Raw genomic sequence first — 21,169 nt, forward strand, 5'->3', positions numbered from 1 at the left:
GCGCGCAATTTCCTCTGTAACAGCCGCGCTGCCGCATCAGATGCATCACCGTCTCTCTCATCGTCCGTCATGACTAGTCTTGACCAAGCTTTGATCTGCAAGACGGGCGTACCAGATAGTTGGAAACAGTCAAAATGAGAGCCATGATCTATTCAGCTTATATGATGAAAATCTTAGGTCGCAAAAAATCAGTGTCAGGGCAGACACGGGTGCATGCAGACCCAGCAAAGTGAAGCAAGGAGAGCGAGCGAGTGGGGAGGTTACCACGGAGCCGTGAAAACGTTTCAAGACGGGGGGTTCCGCAGCCGAAGAGATGCAACTATCTGAACAGGGCGACAAGATACAAATGTTTCTTCACTTTCAGTGCGAAATTGCTCTAAACCGTCTGACGTTGGACGCAGTCACGCGGATCATCTCCTCTCAGCGTCCCTCAGCATCGCCGACGATCAGGACAGTAACATGGCAGGACTGACCAGTTTTTGATTGAATTTCCTCAGCACAGTGCTTATAGCAACTGGGTAGGCACTGCAAGGGACTGTGATTATATTCGGCTCAGGATATTGGGGCCCTTATCGACATCTGTAGTCTACTTGTGAGGAGGATGGAGAGTACAGCACCTCTCGAACCTTATCCTGCGCCACCTTTGCAAGCTATCGACAAAGAGGGCTTTGAATACCCACCGCAGCCCCTACCTCCCGCAGAATTGTTCCAATCAATGCTTTGGTATCTCCGTTCGAAAGGGCAATGGACAGGTTTTTCAGGAGGAGGGGCAAAACTACCCACTGCAGCCAGGAGGGCCTTGGAGCCTGCAGAGAAAGACTTGGCTTCCGCGCTTGAATGTGTTGAGGAGGCAATGCGTGATCTGCTTATCGTCGCAGATTTGATGCACGTTGCGCGGGAAGAGCGCTCTTTTATAGGGCAAGACAGCCTGACGAATGCTCATCTATCTATTGGCACTCCCCAAGTCCCCGTCTCATACATCGCGCCCGAAGTCATTTTTGAAATGAAGAAAAAAAGCATGTCACATGCTGCGAATGACATGACTTCATGGGTGAAAAGAATGCATGAGACGCTTCAGAAAGGCCGCCGCCTCACAAAGACGATGGCGGCTCTCCGTCGCACTTCGAGATTACAAGCAGGTGGGCTGAAAGCAATTTTGACCCGACCGCTATCAGCGGGAGATCCTGTTTCAGTGCTTTTCGATACCAAACAAGGCCCTGTTGCCCTTCCTTTGAAGATTGATGCTAGCGGAATCCCGCATGTTTCAGGACGAGCCGGAGTGGAGGCTGAGCAGGAAGAAACAAGGGTGGCTCCCTCCCAGCCGCCCACCAGCTGCCTGCGGGTCTACCTTACGGACGGCGCCCAAGGTACTTCCGCTGAGTGTGCATCCTGGCGGCCTATAGATACGGGTAGAGTGGATGGCCCCGGTGGCCTGGCATTGTCTCTTCAAGCCTTGGAAGACGAGGCCTACATGGGCCAGGTGTTCGAATCCGTTCGCCTTGAAGTGGCGGCCCCCGCCCAGCCGTGGGTGGACAGGAATATTTTTCCAGAGCGAGATGCTGTGGGGGACGAGTCATCTAGCATTGACGGGCGACACAAAACGTACGATGGACTAGCGAGGCTGCGCCCTGTGGGCTCGCCTTATCAGGTTGTTGAGGTTTCAGGCGAGGAGGTCGTCGTTGAGGTGAACCCTTTCCACCACCTGGGGATCGGTTTTGGCTCAGGATTGGATGGCCGTCCGCGGCTGCGGCCCTCACGGTCGGATTCTCTGCATAGAGTCTGCCAGCTGGCTTTTGTGCGTCTAATCGAGCTGACGTCGCGGCGGGGAAAACCGTTCGAAGAGCACGAGGTACAGGAAGACGAGTATCCTGAGGGTATCCTGGCAAGACTTACAGTCGAAGTCTCCCACCTCCTCTTCGTGGATAGACTGGTGATGCTTTTGGATGAGCTTGTGAGAACGGTCAAGGATCCTACGGTCCCGACTACCCTGGAAAGCTGGCGCTGGGTGACCTTCCCTTTCTCGGCGCCCGAGTCACATTTTGTCTTATTAGGCCGGAAAGAGGATTGTGAAGCAGAGGCATTTCTCATTGATATTCGCGTTACCGGCACTTCTGTACGGGTGTCTTACACGTTCAGCAGACGAGATGGCAAACAAAATCGCACCCTTAGCACGGATGCACTGTCCGGGCTTGGAGACTTGAAGGTGTACCTTGAGCGGCATCTGGCACTCCGAAGGCCCCCATCAGAAACATCGACAAAGTAACACAAGGGACAGGGCCTCAGGTCGAGGAGACACGTCTATTACAAGTTACTTTAATTTATGTAATTAATGTGGTGCATTTACGCTCAGGATAATTTCTCAAAAGTCGTCCCAGTCGCTGGTCTTAGACGCCACAAGCTTCTTCGCTTGCAGGCGTGACCGTCCCGTTCCGATTGCTTTCTTCGGTCCCGACTCAGGCAGCGAAACAGACAATGGCGACGAGACAGCTGTACCATCTTTGATAGACAAAGGGATTTTCAGACTCGGTTGCATGGCCATTAGCTTGTGCTTTGAGGGTGGAGCTGGGCTGGGATCGTTGAGCATGCTGAAGAGGTCGTCGTCCGTCACAGGCCTAAGTGTCCCTGTCCCTCCGAGCGGCGCAGTAGTTCCCTTACTAAAGCCTCCCAGCGTCAACGGGGACGCTTTTCGTGCCGTTGTTGGCCCGACCGCTCTTCCTGCATGTTCCGTCTTCTCGGAAACCCTTGGAAGGCCGCTGACGGACAAGGAGGTATTCTCCTTCTCGCCAGCGCTACGTGTACCAAAAGATGATTGCATACCCAGGATCTCGTCATCATCATCCATCGTCCAGCCATTCTCCTTCACCCCCTCCGTTAAAATGCCCCAGTCCTCAGAAGCAGCTGCGGCCACGCGACTCCCGGGGGCGGAGGGAGCGAGAGTGTCGAAAAAATCATCCTCGTTTTGCTTGGGCCCGCTCGTGCCGCCCTTCATGCTAGCTTCGCAAAGTTCTTTAGAAACGAGGTCGTCGCGATCAACCCCACTGCTCCCACTGTGGCTCAAAGAGCGCACAGGCGAGGTCCACATCCTCTGCGCCCCCCAGGCGGCAACAGAAGAAGTAAGCCCTCCCAGGCTGGCAGCGCTCGCACCGAGCACTGAGGAGGACAGGCTTTCGGACCCTTCTCCTCCCCCCGCTTGCTTGCCAAGCGTGTGGCTCTGGCGCTTGTCCTCGTCTTCCTTCATCTTCTGGGCGTGCGCTTGGAGGGCCTTGATGAAGACATCCTGGCAATGAAAGGCCGCATCGCGCACAGCCCCGTCAACGTCGATGAGAAGGCTGGCCACCACGGGCAGGACCTTGGTTGCCATGCTTTGGGGGTCGAAGTAAGTGATGCAGGCTGCCGCTGCCTTCAGCCCTGCGAGCCGGGCATGTGGAAAGGGATCCCTACAAGCCTTCAGAAAAGGAGGGAGCAATACTCGCGCGTGGGAGCCGCCTTTGAGTTGTGCGGCGATGCGGCCCAGGAAGATGGTTGTGTTGGTACGGATGGAGGGCTCGGGGTCCACTTGGAGCTTTGTGAGGCAACGCATGAGGCGATCGTTGAGATTCTTCTCGTTGAGGCGATGGCTGAAGCTGAGCATGGATTTGAGGGTCAGCTCTCGGAGCTGGGGAGCGCTGTCGGCGAAACCCGTCAGCACGGAGTCGAAGAGCCGCCCGTTGATGTTGTTCTGTGAAAGCTTGCTCGCCAGCGGTTGGAGATGCTGCAGGAGCATTGCCCGGATCGCCCGGTCGTTCATTCCAAAGAGGCTGACGAGTAGAGGCTCCCCCATGTCCGCGAAGGCAGCATCGTCGAGGCTCTTCAGGATCTCCAGGCACACGGGCAGGGCAGCCAGCACAAGTTGACGTTGTCGCGCTTGCTGCTGCACAAGCGCTTGATCGGGGACTTGCGTGTTAGAGACACTACCCCCGACTCCGACGTGCACGTAATCCCGGAAGGTGGGCAATATTTTGTGGAGCCCGACCTCCGGGGGTAACCGCGCTACCGACTGAACGAGGCTGTTGAAAAAATCCATCTTCTCCCCGTCCTCTTTTAAAGAAAAATTTTCCAAAAAATCGAGCACGCGTATCAGCTCCTTAGTACCCCTTGGTGAGAAGTATGAATGCCGCAAGATTTGACCGGCCGAGGGTCGATCCGAGCTGTCCCCCGAAAGGAGCCGGCGTTGGATGCTAGCCAGTGCTCCAGATGGGGGCTTGCCTTGACTTTGCTCTACAACCTCCCCAATCAGAATTCCCAAGGCCCAAATATCAAGGGCACCCGGCAAACCCTTCAGCATCGCCCTCATGTCATTGCTTCTACGCTCGGGTGCACGGTATTGGGCAGGAAGCAAGGCCTCGTGAAGCTGGAAGTGAAAAATGTCCTTGCCGCCCTCGCGCCACTCGCAGAGCAGATCAAGCCCTCCTAATTTCCAGTCTCCTGCTTTGGTCACAAAAATATTCTGGCTGCAGACCATGCCGTGCGTCATGTGGCGCGGGGATCCCGTCAAGAAGTCCAGGGCAGCCGAGATGCATCGAAGGCCCCAAGCTACTTGCTCCTCGCGAAATTCTGCTTTCAGTCCAGCCAACCATTCTCCTAGTGGCGTCACTGATTCGGTAACCAGAATCACTTCTCTTTCCAAATCCACACCATCCAAATACTGGAGAATGTATGGATGTCGCATTGTCTTCATCTTTTGGAATCCATGAAGGCCTGCCTCGACCTTCAGCTGAGGCGTGCTAACCTTGTCCAGCTTATGAATGGAAACCTCTGCTTGATCCGCTTTGCGCCGCCCTTTGAAATGCTTCCAATAGGCTTCAGGATTACGTGCTGAATGCGAAGCATCGGCTGGCTCTGATACCTCAAATGGGAAAGAGGCCGCTTGGCCCATCGCTGCTTGGCTTCGCGCGCGGCGTGCGTTTCCGTTTCTACTGACTGCACGTACTGCGGAAAGGGAATGGGAAGAGATGAAGAAACACATTGCCTTTAACATATGACAGTAATATGATGGTGTGGTGTGAGAGCTCAGAGTGATTAGAGTCACCGTCCATTCATCGGCAACTAAAACCGGGGGCGGGCTCCTCACAAGCGGATCGGTCGCCCGCCTCTGCGAGAGGAGAGATGGTCAAGGCGACTTAGTGCTCCCGGACAACATGCGCGAAGGCGTCGGGACACACGCCTACATAGAGCGTGGCACTTGTGCTTTGAGCCGCGCCTGTAACCCTCAAATGGATGCACGTAGCCATGCGCCTCGGCCGCAGTGTGGTGATAGGGCGGGCATGAGGGGGCCGGACGCGGGGCATTTCCTCGCCCATGGAGCCATGGGTCTTTAGGCGAGTTCTCCGCTTAACTCCTTCTCACTCTCAGCTTTGACGGCCGCAATCAATACACTAATTCTCATACGCACTCCATACGAAATAGAGAGGAAAATTGCAAGCGCAAGTCCGCGCGCTTCCCTCGTGTTGGGCTACTGTCAACCAGACATCAGTTTAGTGCAGCCTCCCGTTTGAACAGTTCTTCGCTGTTCGTCAAGCCCCCGGCATGTTGACAAAGTTTGAGTCCAAAAGCAACCGGGTCAAGGGTTTATCTTTTCATCCAGTCAGGCCTTGGATCATCACCTCTCTCCACAATGGGGTCATTCAGCTGTGGGATTATCGTATGGGCACATTGCTGGACCGTTTTGACGAGCACGACGGGCCTGTGCGGGGGGTAGACTTCCACAAGACACAGCCGCTGATCGTCTCCGGCGGGGATGACTACAAGGTCAAAGTGTGGGATTACAAGCTTCGTCGTTGCCTCTTTACACTTTTGGGTCATTTGGACTACATTCGGACAGTACAATTTCACAACGAATACCCATGGATCGTCTCTGCTTCGGATGACCAGACAATTCGCGTCTGGAACTGGCAATCTCGCACTTGCATTTCCGTGTTGACAGGGCACAATCATTATGTGATGTGTGCAGCATTCCATCCAAAAGAAGATCTTATCGTGTCGGCCTCGCTCGACCAAACGGTACGCGTGTGGGATACCACGGGCCTCCGAAAGAAAACGGTGCGGGGTGCCCCTGGTGCGGTCGACGACGCAGCCAACATGGTCTCGCGCGTGAACAACGATTTGTTTGGGGGCGGTGATGTTGTTGTAAAGTACGTATTGGAGGGCCACGACCGAGGCGTAAATTGGGCGAGTTTCCACCCCACCCTTCCTCTCGTCATCTCTGGGGCGGACGACCGGCAAGTAAAGCTCTGGCGCATGAACGACACCAAGGCCTGGGAGGTGGACACTCTGCGGGGCCACACGAACAACGTTTCTTGCGTCATATTTCACCCAAAATTTGAGCTGATTGTCTCGAATTCGGAGGACCGCTCTATCCGCGTGTGGGACATTTCGAAGCGCCTGGGCGTCCAGACCTTTCGCCGGGAGAGCGACCGCTTCTGGATCTTGGCGGCGCACCCAGAGCAGAACCTCCTGGCAGCTGGCCATGACAGCGGCATGATCGTTTTCAAGCTGGAACGGGAACGACCGGCCTATTACGCGGAAGAATTGCATATGTTCTATGTGAAAGACAAATACTTGCGCTTGCACGAGTTTGAGTCCGGCCGGGACCTGCCCCTCGTCTCCCTCCGTCGGGCGGGGGTGAGCCAGAGCAACGGATTGGGTAACGTCATTCGAACTCTGCAGTATAATGTCTTCAACCCCGCTGAGAACAACGTTCTCGTTCATAGCGACACGGATGGCGGCAGCTATGAACTTATAACCTTTTCCACCGAGCCCAACGGTCAAGGAGATGCTCAGGACGTGCGCCGCGGTCCTGGACTTGCGGCTGTGTTCATAGCTCGGAACCGTTTCGCGGTGCTCGACAAGAGTAGACAAGTTCTGATCAAAAACTTTCAAAACGAGGTGACGAAGAAGATGGCCCCGCCCAACCCCAACACCGACAGTCTCCTCTTCGCGGGCGTCTCAGGTCGCGTGATCTTGCGCTCCGAAGATAAAGTCACGCTCTTTGAGCAACAATCCCGTCGTGTGATCGCTGAGCTGCAAGCGCCGCGCATCAAATACATTTTCTGGAACAAAGACGGGTCTCTGGTGGCCCTGATGGGCAAGCACTCGCTCGTCGTCGCCACGCGCAATCTTGAGCAGCAATGCGCCGTGACAGAAACTGTGCGCATTAAGAGCGGGGCCTGGGACACCTACAACCCGCGTGTCTTCATTTACACCACAGTCAATCATGTCAAGTACATCCTTCCAAGCGGTGATTCCGGCATCGTGCGTACACTAGACGTTCCCATCTACCTAACCAAGTGCCAAGGGCAGACGCTGCATGCCCTGGACCGAGAGGGCAAAACGCGAACTTTCCAAATCGATATGACCGAGGCCCTGTTTAAGTTGGCTTTGAGCGAGCGTCGCTACGGAGAAGTCATGCGCATGGTGCGGGGCACGAAGATGTGTGGGCAGGCGATTATCGCTTACTTACAACAAAAGGGCTTTCCAGAGGTGGCTCTGCATTTTGTGAAAGACAACAAGACGCGCTTTCAGTTAGCCTTGGCCTGCGGCAACATCGAAGTAGCGCTGAATACGTCCCACGAGCTGGACGAGGACCACTGCTGGCATCAGCTGGGCCTCGAGGCCTTGCGTCAAGGAAATCACACGGTCGTGGAGGCAGCCTACCAGCGGACCAAGAACTTTGAGCGCTTGTCGTTTTTGTATCTGCTGACGGGTAATACAACAAAGCTACGTAAAATGCTCAAGATCGCAGAGATGCGGAAGGACACAATGGCTCGCTTTCACAACTCGCTCTATCTGGGCGAGGTCAGGGAGCGCGTGCTCATCCTCGAGCAGACCGGTCAACTGTCTCTGGCATACGCATGCGCACTCACTCACGGGCTCTCGGAAGAGGTAGAGCGCCTTCTTCCCCTGCTTGAGGCCTCAGGAGTGCCCGTGCCCGCAGGCCTGCCCATCGCGGGCGCGCAGCTCCTGCAGCCCCCTACTCCCATCTTCCGCACCGACAACTGGCCTCTGCTTGCCGTAACGAACAAGAGCGCGTTTGAAAGCTGGGCTGGCGGCGAGGGCACCATCCCCCCTGAAGACTACTCGGACCACAAACCCTCCGGCAACGTGACCGGGGCCACGATGGCTTCGTACGGATTTGAGGACATGGGCGGCAGCAGCGGCGGGGGCGGTTGGGAGGACGACCTGGATTTGGACGAGGGGACAGGCGCAAGGCAAGACGGGAGGGGCGATCAACACGTGGGAGAAGACAGTGGATGGGGGGAAGATGAATTGGACCTAGGCGAGCTAGCCGCTCCAGGGGGAAAAGGTGCTTCCGGGACGGGCCAGGGAGATGAATGCGAGAAGGGCTTCGCAGTGGGGGACGACGCAAACGCAGACATCTATGTCCCCCCTCAAGCTGGAACATCTTGCACGGCTCATTGGTGCGAAAATTCCTCGCATGCGGCGGATCACGCGGCGGCAGGGTCCTTTGAGACGGCGATGCAACTTTTGAACAGACAGATCGCAGCCGTCGAGTTTGCGCCTATGAGGCCACTTTTTACCACGGCTTTCACAGGAGCTTATTCGTCTCTGCCTTGTCTGCCACTTGTTGCTTCTCTGCGGCTGCCTCTTCAACGCAATGCGCAGGACAAGGACCCTGGAACGGCCTCGCTACCCTCTCAGGCGAATCGCCTCCCGCCACTTATTGACGATCTGAAAAATGCCTACAAGGCTTTTCATGCAGGGAAGTTCGTTGAGGCGCAAGCCCTCTTGGGTGGCCTTTTGTCGGCCATACCCTTGGTGGTCGTAGACTCACGTGCAGAGAGCAATGAATTGAAGGAGTTGCTCGATATCTGCAGGGAGTACAAGACGGCTATCCGCATCAAGAATGCCATCGCAGAGCTTTCGTCGGATCAAGCAGTACGACAGATAGAACTTTCGGCATATTTTACGCACTGTAACCTTCAACCCGCTCACCTTCTGCTTGCGCTCCGCATGGCTATGGTCTCGGCATTCAAGTTTCAGAACTACATCACCGCTGCCTCTTTTGCCCACCGTCTGCTGGAAATGCCCGAGATGGCATCGGAAAAAAACGCAGAACTACGACTTAAAGCGCAAAAGGTACTTCAGAAAAGTGAGCAAATGGCCCGGAATGAGCACGCAATCGAATACGACGACCGCCAGGCCTTTGTCATCGATTGTCGTACTCTCCTCCCCATTCCTCGAGGAGCGCCGTGCTTGAAGTGCTCATACTGTGGCTCGTCGTATACTCCGGAGTCCAAGGGCGTGCTATGCGTCACTTGCGGCATTTCCCAGGTTGGACTGGAGACACTTGGGCTCGTCACCAGTGCAGGCTCAGGAAACCTTTAGAGAAGAGTCCCATTGGAGCGTGAGAAGGAGTTGCTGGCCATTGCGATAAAAAAAAGTGGCGTGAAATTCAAAAGCAACGGATGATGATGAACGAGGCACACGCATGGGCCGTGGGCCGTCCAGGCTGGGCGGTCAGATCATACCCCAAGGAAAAATGCCGGAAGAGCTGACAGACCCTAGTTATTAACATAAACAGAAATATAGATGAAAGAAGCAAAAGAACAGAACCAGCTGTCTCTCGTTGGACCTATACAGATTTTGTGCCTTCAATTTTGACATTCGCACGCCAGCAGCGTGACGGCGAGCCCGCCTTTTTTTCGAATTTCGCCTCAGCGACATGCGCACTTAGCAGCGATATGCACACTAATCCCAGGTTTATCCTTTAAGTTTACAGGATGGATGAGGAGATAAAAGCTTTGTTGGAGCACGCAGACAAGCGGAAAAAAATATCTGATCGCAGGTCGGAACAACTTACGATCTCGACCCTTGAACAGCCGCTTTCCCCTTGCAAAGGCCTCCCGCTTACACATCCATGTGCCATCGATGCTGCTCCGACAAAGATGTCTCGACTGATCCCATTCGAGTTATCAACTTTGAAAACATCCTCTGATGAGATCGAAAACTCGATAGCGGGACGTCCTTTACTACAAGTCAATGATATCGGTGGAGTCTTGTCTCCGAATTATGCCTTGGTGGGCGTCTTGGGAGAGAAAGAGCCGCGAAAACAGAGTAAAAATGGGTGCAATTACATTGTTTGGTTCATAGATAATTTAAAAGGCCAATCTATCAAAATTTTATTATTCGGAGATGCTGTACTGAGCGGTGAAAACGTACCGCTTGGTGCTGTATGCCTCCTCCTGGACCCTGTAGGCTCAAGGCCTGCCCCATCTGCGGCCATGTCTTTGAAGATCCACAAGCCTCATCAGGTGATACAGATTGGTCTCTCTGCTCATTATGCTACTTGTGGTTTTATAGATCCGTATGGCTTTGAATGCGATAAGGTTTACAATCGCCATAATGCCCGATTTTGCAAACTGCATAGTGCCACGCCGCCGTCGAGCCAGGCCCTGAGCCTGCCGAATCGAGTGGCAATTACCGCGCCATCTCGTGCAATTACAAGTTCACTTCCTACGGGTACCACACGCCCATGTGGGCTACGAGGACATAATGGCAAACCTCATATTTCTAGACCGACTATGTCTGTGGACCGGCCTTCCAGCCTGATTCAGAAGCCGGGTAAAGTAGCACGGTATCAGCCCAAAAAAAGAGAACTCCTCGAGAAGATAATCAAGCGTGATCAACCTCATCGGTCCTACACATGGCAGCCAACATTATCCAGAACTGCCCGGACAGTCAACGTCCCCGAGAGCAGAACAAACCAAACATTCGATGGTCATGTTGGCGGGACTAACCTCGGAACGGGTGATAGATCCGCGCGCATGGATGTGCAACAAACTGCCAAAGAGAACGGAGTGAGTCACGTACAGACGTATATGAGTAAATCTGCATGAAATAAACGAGCATCTTCTGTCGTGCAAGAATATGCGATCCAATACGTCCAAACGTGTGAGTACTGATGTATTTTTCTTTCCGCCACACAAGGTCCGGGGAATCGCAGCCATCCTCGCTGCCGATGAACTTAACAAAGATGGCGAGGTCTTGATACCAGAACCATCGCGTATCTTCGCTCGGGGTCCGGATTCGGTGGCCTACGCAGCCTTTCGACATGAGCAGGAGGCAAAGCGCCAGGCTCGACAGGTTGGCGCCTTGCAATATCGACAGCTTCAACAGAAGCAAAGCGAGGCTAAGGCTGTTCGGGCAATGAATTTCTGCAAGCGCATGGGTGGAACAATTCGCATGATACAGAAGCCTGAAAATGTTATGCTAAAACCGAAGCCGCGAATGACGGTACCTTCATCAGCGGGGAACAGACGTCAGCTGTATGCGGATGGAATGGGCTTGAACGAGGCAGAGAGCCTCATGAAGAGCAAGTCGAAGCATTCTGCCGAAGCTCGTGGCGTAAGTAATCCTATACCTTCTGCTAGCATTGTGAAGGAGTTCTCATTCTTATCGCTATCAATTTATATCAGGAGCTGATGGAACACCTCCATGGCGTTTTCGAGGCTCTCGGTGAGAAGGAAACTCGCGCGGAGTACTTCAAAAATCTTTCGTCCATCGAAGTTGTAGCAGTCAGTTGCCAGGAGTGCAACCGTTTGTTTGAAAAACACCCTCGTCTGTGTGCCAAAAGAGGACATATTTTGAAAAGGCTCACCATCAAAAAACGGTTCTTCATTTGTGGGAATCAGGGATGCTCAGAGGAGGTATCCATGCTAGGCAGTGCTGCACCCCATGAGGCATGTAGTCGGTGCGGTGAAAAGCTCTGGAGGGCCAAGGGTAAGGGTAGCAAAGCTGCTGCTGGCGGGGATACACGTGCCAAGAGCAATGGTGTCGGGGTCTTGATTCCCGCAGTCTCGGAATGGAACCGGAACGCGGATTTGTCAAGCTTATACACTGAGTAAAGTGGCTTTTTTGCAATATACACGACTTAGAAAAATGTTTTAAGTCGAGGGTGATACCAAAAAAATAGAAAACGCACCACGATGGCTTTGTCGTGTTCTTTTTCTTTGTAATACATATATAGCTGCAAAGTGCGTGTCTGTGAGTAGCGACGCGGTGACCGTGCTGGCTGGGTGGCAGCTTTTGCTTCTTAAACTCTTCAATTCAAGAGGGGCTATCGGGCTTCTTACTAACTCACGCGCGTCCTTACTGATGACGTGATAAAAGTTTGTCTTCCGGATACATATGTTTTTGACTAGCTTGGGTATCCAGGAGGCATATATACACAGCCCTTATTCTTTGTCCACGTGAAGACCACCTCGGCATGTCCTAGACACGGCGGCGTTTTCCCCCATTTGCTCCTTCAGTTTCTGCTACTTCGTCTGCCACAGCCGCTGTGGGCGGTGTGACGCTAGGGTCCCCGTCTGATACCTTTGAAGCCGGAATGGCATCTGTCCCTATTTCTTCTCTATCTGCATCCCCCCCTGATGCCAATTCCGGCACCACAGTAGCTGACGCGGGAGCTGATCTGTGCGTCTGACAAGCAGCACCGGCCGCGGTGGCTGCGTCTCTCGCAGCCGGCTGGTCGTCGGCAGAATGTTCGGGGTCGGACGTTGATGCACCTCCCAAGTCCGCTTTTTCCTCTCGTTGCATGCTGGATGCCTCCTGGTTCAGGCCGCGAATAGCCTCCAGGAAGAGCCTCTCTTCCTCTTCTAGGGGACGCGCCTTGTCTCCTTGCAAGGCGTCGATCTCCTTGAATATCTCCTCCATCTCCTGCAGCATTTCCAGGAGGCGAGGATAATGTGTAAATGGCTGCTGATTTACCACGTTGCGCATGAAGCGTGATCGCGTGTCCAGCACAACCGTCTTATCGTGTTTTTTCAAAGCTTTCGAGCAGGCTGTAAGGAACGTGAAACTTAGACGATAAATGGCGGATAGACGAACAGTAATCCCACGTGAACTTACCACAATAATTCATGACAGCAAAATTTTCGAGAAGCAGCAGATCCTTGTAAAGAGAAATACACGCTCGGCCCATCTTGATCCACGCATCGTCCTCGAGCACTGTCGTAGGCTGCTTCAAATATTGAAGTCCCAACTTGATTCGACGGCGTCTGGCACCCATCTGCTGCTCCATTCCCAGATAAAATTCTGACGCCTTTGCAACCTCAGCGCGCAGAGTCCGAAAGAAGGCTACTTCTCCGGCGCTCTGTGCCAGTTCCTTAGGATTCGGCTCCGTGTTGGTGGAGGGACCAGTCTGATTGATGCTACTGCCCGCGTCCCTTGGCTGCGTCGCAGCAGGGGGAGACTCAGTGAGCTCCTTAACACGCTTCTTCAGCGCTTTGTAGCTTACCCAGAATGGCGCCCATTCCGGGTCGGAAAGTGCCACCACCTTGGCCAGTTGCTTCCCGAATTTCATGTTCTCCAGTCGGCTCTTTCTGGCACTTCCGCTCTTATTTCTGACGGAACAAAGACACCACCGCCGTCCCTAAGCGCTCCGACTACGTCAAAACAGTCCACTGCGATAGATGTATCAAAGATGTACGGGTGAGTTGTGTTGTAAGTGCACCGCGCGGCTCAAAGGCACAGACTGAATAAACGAAGGTCCGAAACTAGAATTTAGGGGTGACACCAGTTATTTGAATAAAGCGACACACATACAAGTCCTCTATGCATTTCCATGTGTCGCGAGAGGCGAGAAAGTTCTTTGTGTGCTTCACTTGTAAGGGTATCACAAATTGAAGAGATACATTCAGGCGCTGTGCGCTGCGATTCGGTGCCCCTCTGTTCTCCGGATGTCTCCCGTCACGGTCAGCAAGGATCTTTTCATTTGGGCCTCGTGGCAGAAACAAGCTTGCCGAAGCGTGACCGAGACGTTTCAACGTCTGACAATATCACGTGGATTACTGTCATCTGTTTTGTTCTAAAAGGCAGACGATATTCTCAAGCTGTACATTCACGCTGATTCGGTGCTGTGATAGGGTGGAAGGCGGAGAGCCGTACGACTGATATCGCCGTAAAGGCCCTTAACCCAGGGTCTTGGGCGCTTCCTCGAATTTTCTTTGTGGAAAATGGCCCGATACGCTGGCACTTTCCACGTACTGCAGGTGGCATCTCCTTCAAATACTGCCTTTTTTCCCCCCGTTCCTGACGTGACAGGCGCATCTGCCCCCGAACCTCCCCCCGGCCCCGCCTCGCCCTTCAAGTCGGGGGACATGGGCAAAGGGTGGCGGCGCAAGAGGCAGAAGAAGAACCATCAGAACCTGGAAGACAAAGCCTCTGGGACTGGGAAGAGTAAAAGGAGTGTCGACGGTGAGAATGTCAATGGAAGAGGTGATGGCTGGATCGTCGCAAGGGATCCGAGCTCAGGAAAAAACATCGTCCCGGGCAGCCCTGTCTTCGAAGCCTACTACCAGGCCCAGAGCATAGTTGAGCCCGGTGTGGAATGGAAGAAATTTATGGAGACTCTGGCCATGCCATTACCAGCATCATTTCGAGTAAATTTGGATTGTGATTTTACTGAAATGCTTGTGAATGAGATCGAAACACACGTTGCCCGCCGCATTCATGTCAACGGCAAAGAAATGGCTCCTATCAAGCGCCTTGAATTCTTTCAGGGAGGTCACGCCTACCAAATGGCCATCGATCGGCATACATTGCGGAAAGACTCGTCTCTTGCGGAATTCCATGAGCTCATGAAAACGCATACAGAGGCCGGCACCATCACGCGGCAAGAAACGGTGTCTATGATCCCACCCGTGGTCCTGGGCGTTCAGCCCCACCACAAGGTCCTGGATATGTGCGCGGCTCCTGGTTCGAAAACGTCGCAAATGCTTGAGACCCTTAGCAGAGGATGTTCGCGCACGGGGCAGGAGCCGAGCGGGTACATCGTCGCCAATGATTCGGACACGGCGCGGGCCTACATGCTAGTGCATCAATGCAGGCGCATCAACACCGTGGCCCTCTGTGTCACAACCCATAAAGCGCAGCTATTTCCAGCTCGAGGCTTGGGTAGAAAAGAGCCGGCTGTTGAGGCTGAAAACCCTGACTGGGACGTGCCCCGGGTGGCGCTTGGATACTTCGACCGCATCCTCTGTGACGTCCCCTGCAGTGGCGACGGCACCGTTCGCAAGACCTTCAATATCTGGAGGACGTGGTCGCCGGGCCAGAGCTTGGGGCTTCATCCCATGCAATATGTGATCGCCCGACGGGGCGCAGCTCTCCTGAAAGTGGGTGGCCTCATGGTGTACTCCACCTGCACGCTGAACCCGATCGAGAACGAGGCGGTGGTCCTCTCCCTCCTGCAGGACAGCGAGGGAGCGCTCGAGCTGGTCGATCCTCGCCCGCTCGTCCCGGGCCTTATAGTTCGGCCTGGCCTACATTCTTGGAGGGTCATGGAGTCCACAAGTCGGCTGCAAGCAAATGGACATGTTGCGCCGGACGAGGAAGACCAAGGTGCTGAGGGGGAGCAGGAGGTAGAAAGGACGCTGAGGGACTCCGGTTTGACGCTCTTTCGATCCTACGAGGATGTTCCAGAGCCCTACCGCCGATGGATTCGACCCTCTTGCTTCCCTCCCAAAGATCCAGCTGTAGCAGAGCGCCTTAAGTTGCACTACTGTATGCGCTGTCTGCCTCACGACCAGGATACAGGCGGATTCTTCATCGCCCTTTTCAAAAAAACGAGGCCGCTACCTAAGCCGGGAGCAGGGAAATGTGCTGACGGAGGAGATGCGGAGGGAGTTTTGGATGTTGAAGAGGTGGTTTTGGAGACAGGGAAAGAAAAAGATTCTATCGAGGGTCGAAGCATGTCCTCGGTGGACCAAGGAGCGACATCTTCCTCTGCTGCCCCAGACGCCGAGACCGAAGCGTCAGATTACGTGGTTCACGATGCTCCAACGTCTTCCGCCTTGACGACTCCGCTCCAGCAAGAACAGCAGCAAGCACAGAAAGAGCGGAGAAGCCAAACACGGAAGACTTTTGTTCCTAAAGAATTTTTCGTTCCATTGGCGGATGATGGATGGGCATCAATTAAAGAGTTTTACGGCGTAAAAGAGGGATTTCCTCGCGATCGCCTCTTTTTGCGTCGGGATGGCTCGAAAGTGGTAATCCTTCTTTCCCAAGGCTTAGTGGAGGACGTGCAGCTTTCCACGCGTTGTCAGCTTCAACTTGTGAATGCGGGAACTCGTATTTTTGACCGGGCGAGCACCGACCGTTCAGCGTGTGCTTACCGTCTTTCACAAGACGGAATGCCCTATATGCTTCCGTATTTAAATAAGCGCGTCGTCCAGGTTGGACCGACGGCGCTGGCTGCCATGACAGTCTACGGCTATTTAGACTTGGATTTGCTAGGGCCAATGCAACGGCCGCTGTTAGAGGATATGGAAATGGGTTCATTTGTAGCCGTGCTGGAACCGACCTGTCTTGCAGGAGTAGCGAAAATGATGGAAGCGGGTATCGCCAGCTTCGCACTCATGTGCTGGAGGGGCTTCGGGCAAAAGATGAATGTCATGTGCATCGCACACGACCTCTTCATTTTCCAATGCCGCCTGAAGGCCGCCAGGCTCGTCTCTGAAGCTCAGTTAGTCGAAATGCGCGAGACGAAATCTCGCCTGCAACTAAAGCATGCGAATGCCAAGGGCGAAGGGCAGAACTTGAAGGTAACGGAAGATATCGAGCAAGCTTGTGGAAAAGAGATGGAGACTTAGATACTACGTGACTGATTGCGGGCGCATTTCAAATCTTAATACTTCACAAATGAGAGGTGAAAACGTTGCATCGGAACCACACATTCGCCTCTTCTTTCTCGGATCCATGCTTATAAGTGGGTTTAAAAGTAGGCTTTCAAAGCTCGAGGTGTGTGATTTCAGTCAAGCAGATAAATTTGTCTTCCTGACGTCGCTTCCTCCATTCTCCATCTGAAATTCTTTTTAAAGTCAGTGCAATGACACCTCTGAAAAATCCCTTCCAAACGACATCAAACGATACCTCACGAGACCCGATACTTTGCATCTTCCAGATACAATGCAAACGGGTCAAGAGCGTAGCCCTCCTCTACCACAGGGTCCTACGGCGGAATACTACCCACAAGGCTCACCTAGATTTAATGAGCAACACCTGCTGGAGATCCCCCCACTTCTAATTTTTCCATCGAATAATTTTGTTCTCTTATTGCTTCAAAAGTTACATGGTGTAAATCTCGCAATTCTGTTTCACCACCCTCTCTAGTGTGACATCGCCTACGCTTTGTACATATCGGCAATGACGTCAGCGTACTTCTCCGCAACCACAGAGCGCTTCAGTTTGAGCGTCGGTGTTAGCTCGCCTCCCTTTTCGCTGAAGTCCAAGGGCAAAACACTCCATTTCTGCACAAATTGCGCATTGGATGTCGCGGTGGAATTCGCTTTCTTCAACCCCTCATCAAAATATTTTTTCCAGTGAGGGTCAGATGCAACCTGCTCAGTGGTCGAAGCATTCGAGCCGATTTCCTTGCCAATGTCCAGCGCTTCCTTGTTCAGTTCCTTCGTGGGGTTACCCTGGTCGTCAAGCTTAGCCTTCATCGTTAAAAGAACAGTTAAAAATTTCTTCTTATCCCCCACAACCATGCAATTGGCAACAGCCGGGAGAGCGGACATAATCTCGTTCTCGATCAGAACAGGAGGAATGTTCTCCCCCCCTGCTGTGATAATGAGCTCTTTAATGCGGCCTGTGATGCTCCAAAAGCCGTCAGCATCAACTTGCGCAACGTCGCCCGAATGCAGCCAGCCCTCGTTGTCAACGGCCTCCTGAGTCTTATCTTCCATCTTCATGTAACCCATCATGATGTGTCGCCCGTACATGCAAAATTCGCTCATATTTGCATGTTGCTTCGTCTTGACTCCCGGGATGTCGCGCCCGATTGAGCCAATTTTCCACGCGTAGGAGAAATTGGACGTATGAGGACCTGTGCATTCAGACTGGCCAAAAAGCTCTAGCACAGGGATGTCTAAGGAGGCAAAGTACTCGAGAATCTCGACTGCGATGGGCGCGGCGGACGTGATGCACATCTTGGTCTGATGAAGGCCTAGCGCCGCCTTCACTTTTGACAAGACCAGTGCGTGGGCACACCCAAATCCCACCGGAGCACCACCACCGCACCCATACTGCTGACGGCGGTTCTTCTCCAGTCCCTTGGCCTTGGCCCACTGCGCAAGAGCTCGCTTGACACCCGTGGTCGAGCGGGCTACTTCTTGCATCTTCTCGTAGATCTTCTCCCACACGCGCGGCACCCCAAAGAAATAAGTCGGACAGACGTCCTTCAAGGTGACAGGTAATGATCCGCGCAGCGCATCCGGCTGCGCGAAGTAGATCTTGGCGCCCGTGGCAATTGGACAATGGATGTCCAGCATCTGGGCGGCGACGTGGGAGAGGGGAAGGTAAGAGACCGAGCGATCCTCGCACGTCAAGGTGAAGGGCAAGGAGGCCACAAAATTCTTCACAGTCCAAGTCAGATTGTCGTGCGAGATCATGACGGCCTTGGGCGGCCCCGTAGTGCCAGATGTATAGATTAGCGTGCAACAGTGCCCGGGCCGCTGGGCTTCGATGCGCGCGCGAACAGCTTCATCCTTAACGCCGCTCCCGAGAGCCATAAAATCCTTCCACGAGTATATAGGGACGTCACACTTGTAGCCTTCAGCTGTGCCACTATAAATTACAAGAGCCTTAAGTCGGGGAAGCTCTTTGGCAATCTTCAGATATTTTTCAAGCTGTTTCGCGTTCTCCACAACCACTACCTCCGCCTCAGAATGCTCCGTAATGTATTTACACGCATCAACGCCATTAGACGTGTAAATACCGACTCCCACACCACCGGCTGCGATAGCGCCACAGTTGGCAATGAGCCATTCGGGGGAGTTGAAACCGATTAAATTAATGGCACCATGCGCAGGAAATCCTAGAGACAAAAGACTTTTGCAGAATTCTAAGGTGAGATCGTAGTACTCGCGCCACGTATAACTGCTCCATTCAGTTGTCGCAAGGCTGCCGCCATGCGGTACCTTCTTGTAATGCAAAGCTGGGGAGTCGCCGTACTTTTTCACCGTCTCCTCGAACACCTGAAACACGGTCTTCGGCGCCCACGAACCCGGTCCTTCCTTCTCAATCCGCAAATCTACTTCACCAGAGGCCACCGTCGTAGTATATTTGGGCATGCCTATCGATCTCGAGCTTATGCAAGCTAAAAGTTTGATCTGAAGTCGATGTGGAGCCAAATGGCACTTTCCGGTTCACCGGTACTTGCAAGTGCAGACCTGCTGCCACGGGATAGAGAGGAGAAGGTCAGCGTGAGAGCACAAAAGTGAAGAATGCCTGGAAAATCCACCTCATTCGTACAAATCATAACAAAAATGTCGCGGATGGAATGTCTGGCGGGTCCAAGGAGAGAGAATTCGCTCGGCACGCCATTTCCTACCAATCCGCGTCAGGATTTCTTCTCTCCTCCTCCTTCTTGGTTTCCTTCCCGGCCACCCCACTCTGCTCCGCTTTTACACGCGCGCATACGTAGTCAGACTGAGTGAAACCCAACGTAAAGTAAAAGGGAGCACGAAAACGCGTGTGCCCCCGGCAAACGCCGCAGGGACCGCCTCGCGAGGCCCGGGAAGACAGCGAGGGGTCCGGTAGCCCGGGGCCGCTGACGAGGGAGGGATGTGCCGGACGCCGGGCTAGTACCGGCATGTGCCCGGTTCTTGTCAGGCGGGGCGGACCCCGCTCCTTTGAAGGGTTTCCCCGCATTGACAGCGAGATGCCTTTGTAAGGAATTTTAAAAGCCCTTGCTGCCAGGATCGATTGATCTTCATCCAGCATAGACGACTCTGGGGTCTTCGCAGGGAGAGAGTAGCGGATCAGCCCTTGTTCTGGCTAACTACTATGGTGCCCAGCATATCCGCATTCTCCTCTTGCTACAGAGTGATTAATGTTTTTAATCATTTCTTTATCGTGCTTGTTTTATGATTGGGAAGGGTACTTTGGTGATATTTACTCCTATCTTTTTACCCCTTTTTCCTCTGCGAACAGGGGACTCTGCCGGTCCCGAAAATCGTCTACAATGGACGCTTCGGTCACAGGGTAGAATAAAAACCTTTAGATCCCGATATAAGAATCGTGATAGTAATTTCCGCAGTAAAAAGATCGTAATCCAGAGAGTCAGGCCCCTTGTGGCGACTGGGCACGGCTTTGTGCCTCAAAAACTCTGGTAAGCGGCTTCCCAACATCTTGTGACACGGGTCAATGCCTCATTCCAAGTTTAATTGGCGGTCAACATCATCGCCTCCTTCGCAAAATCCTGATGGACTTTTTGCCTTCGCGTTTGGAGACACTTGGAAGCTTACGGATTATACCCTCGTAAAACCGGAAAATGCTAAAGGCTGCACCCTCGATGTCTCTCTCGAGCATGACTCCAAAGTCACACAGCTGCAGGTCGTGTGTAATGCCTCAGCACTGCAAGTTAGCGTGATGCAGGCTATGAATGCTCAAGATTTTAAGTGGATTACCCAGATGCGCGGTACTCCTTTGCCAAATCAACCAGACTTGTATTATTTTAGAACCCCCGAGGAGCTTCTCACTCAAAAATTGTGGCGGCTGCGCGTCAAGTTTCTCTTCTCATCAACAGACATATCGGCCGTTCGTATTCAAACCTTATCTCTCTCATTTGAAAAATTGACGCGTCGAGGTAGTACCATCAAGGGCATGGTCACCAGTAGTAGCATCAGGAGTTCAGCCGGTGTTGCTCGCACTGGCATGACGGCGGTCGCAGCATCTGCTGGTGGGATTGCCACTAGCAGAAGTAGTCACACCACACATTCAATTTTGTACAGGGGAAGCTCAATGAGTACAACTACGAGCACCACGGCTTCACTGACGAACACACCCACGGGCTCTCACACTCCTACCTCCGACTCTGTGTGTGGTGACGGCGACCTGGTCTCTGACCTCTCGGAAGAAGCCAGCACAGGCTCATTAGGTAGTGGTCCGAAAAGTAACACGAGTAGTGCAAGCGGCAGTGAGAGTAGGGAAGGGCGAAGGACATCTAAGATTTCAGATAGAGGGGCCATACGGGCACTAATGAGTGCCATCGACAAGGTAATATCACAAGGCGGGAATGATGGTGCATTGGTTGATGAGCTTTTGCTCTTGAAGGAGCGTTTAGACAATCATCTAGTGCAGCGCTCTTCTGAGCAGCACTTGAATGCAACTA

General features: G+C 53.4%; 2 protein-coding genes across 2 annotated transcripts; both read right to left on the reverse strand.

The window, feature by feature from the left end:
• Positions 1-3,327: 3,327 nt before the first annotated feature.
• NGA_2050800 (uncharacterized protein) lies at positions 3,328-3,602 on the reverse strand (the record flags this gene model as incomplete). The annotated part of the gene is made up of 1 exon (XM_005856293.1): positions 3,328-3,602. A coding segment is annotated over one exon (275 nt), but the record flags the coding sequence as incomplete, so codon positions are not given.
• Positions 3,603-4,348: 746 nt separating this feature from the next.
• NGA_2117000 (n-terminal kinase-like protein) lies at positions 4,349-4,606 on the reverse strand (the record flags this gene model as incomplete). The annotated part of the gene is made up of 1 exon (XM_005856295.1): positions 4,349-4,606. A coding segment is annotated over one exon (258 nt), but the record flags the coding sequence as incomplete, so codon positions are not given.
• Between the last annotated feature and the right edge of the window lie 16,563 nt (positions 4,607-21,169).

Source organism: Nannochloropsis gaditana (assembly GCF_000240725.1).
Source record: "Nannochloropsis gaditana CCMP526 unplaced genomic scaffold scaffold010, whole genome shotgun sequence".
Lineage (NCBI taxonomy): Eukaryota > Eustigmatophyceae > Eustigmatales > Monodopsidaceae > Microchloropsis > Microchloropsis gaditana.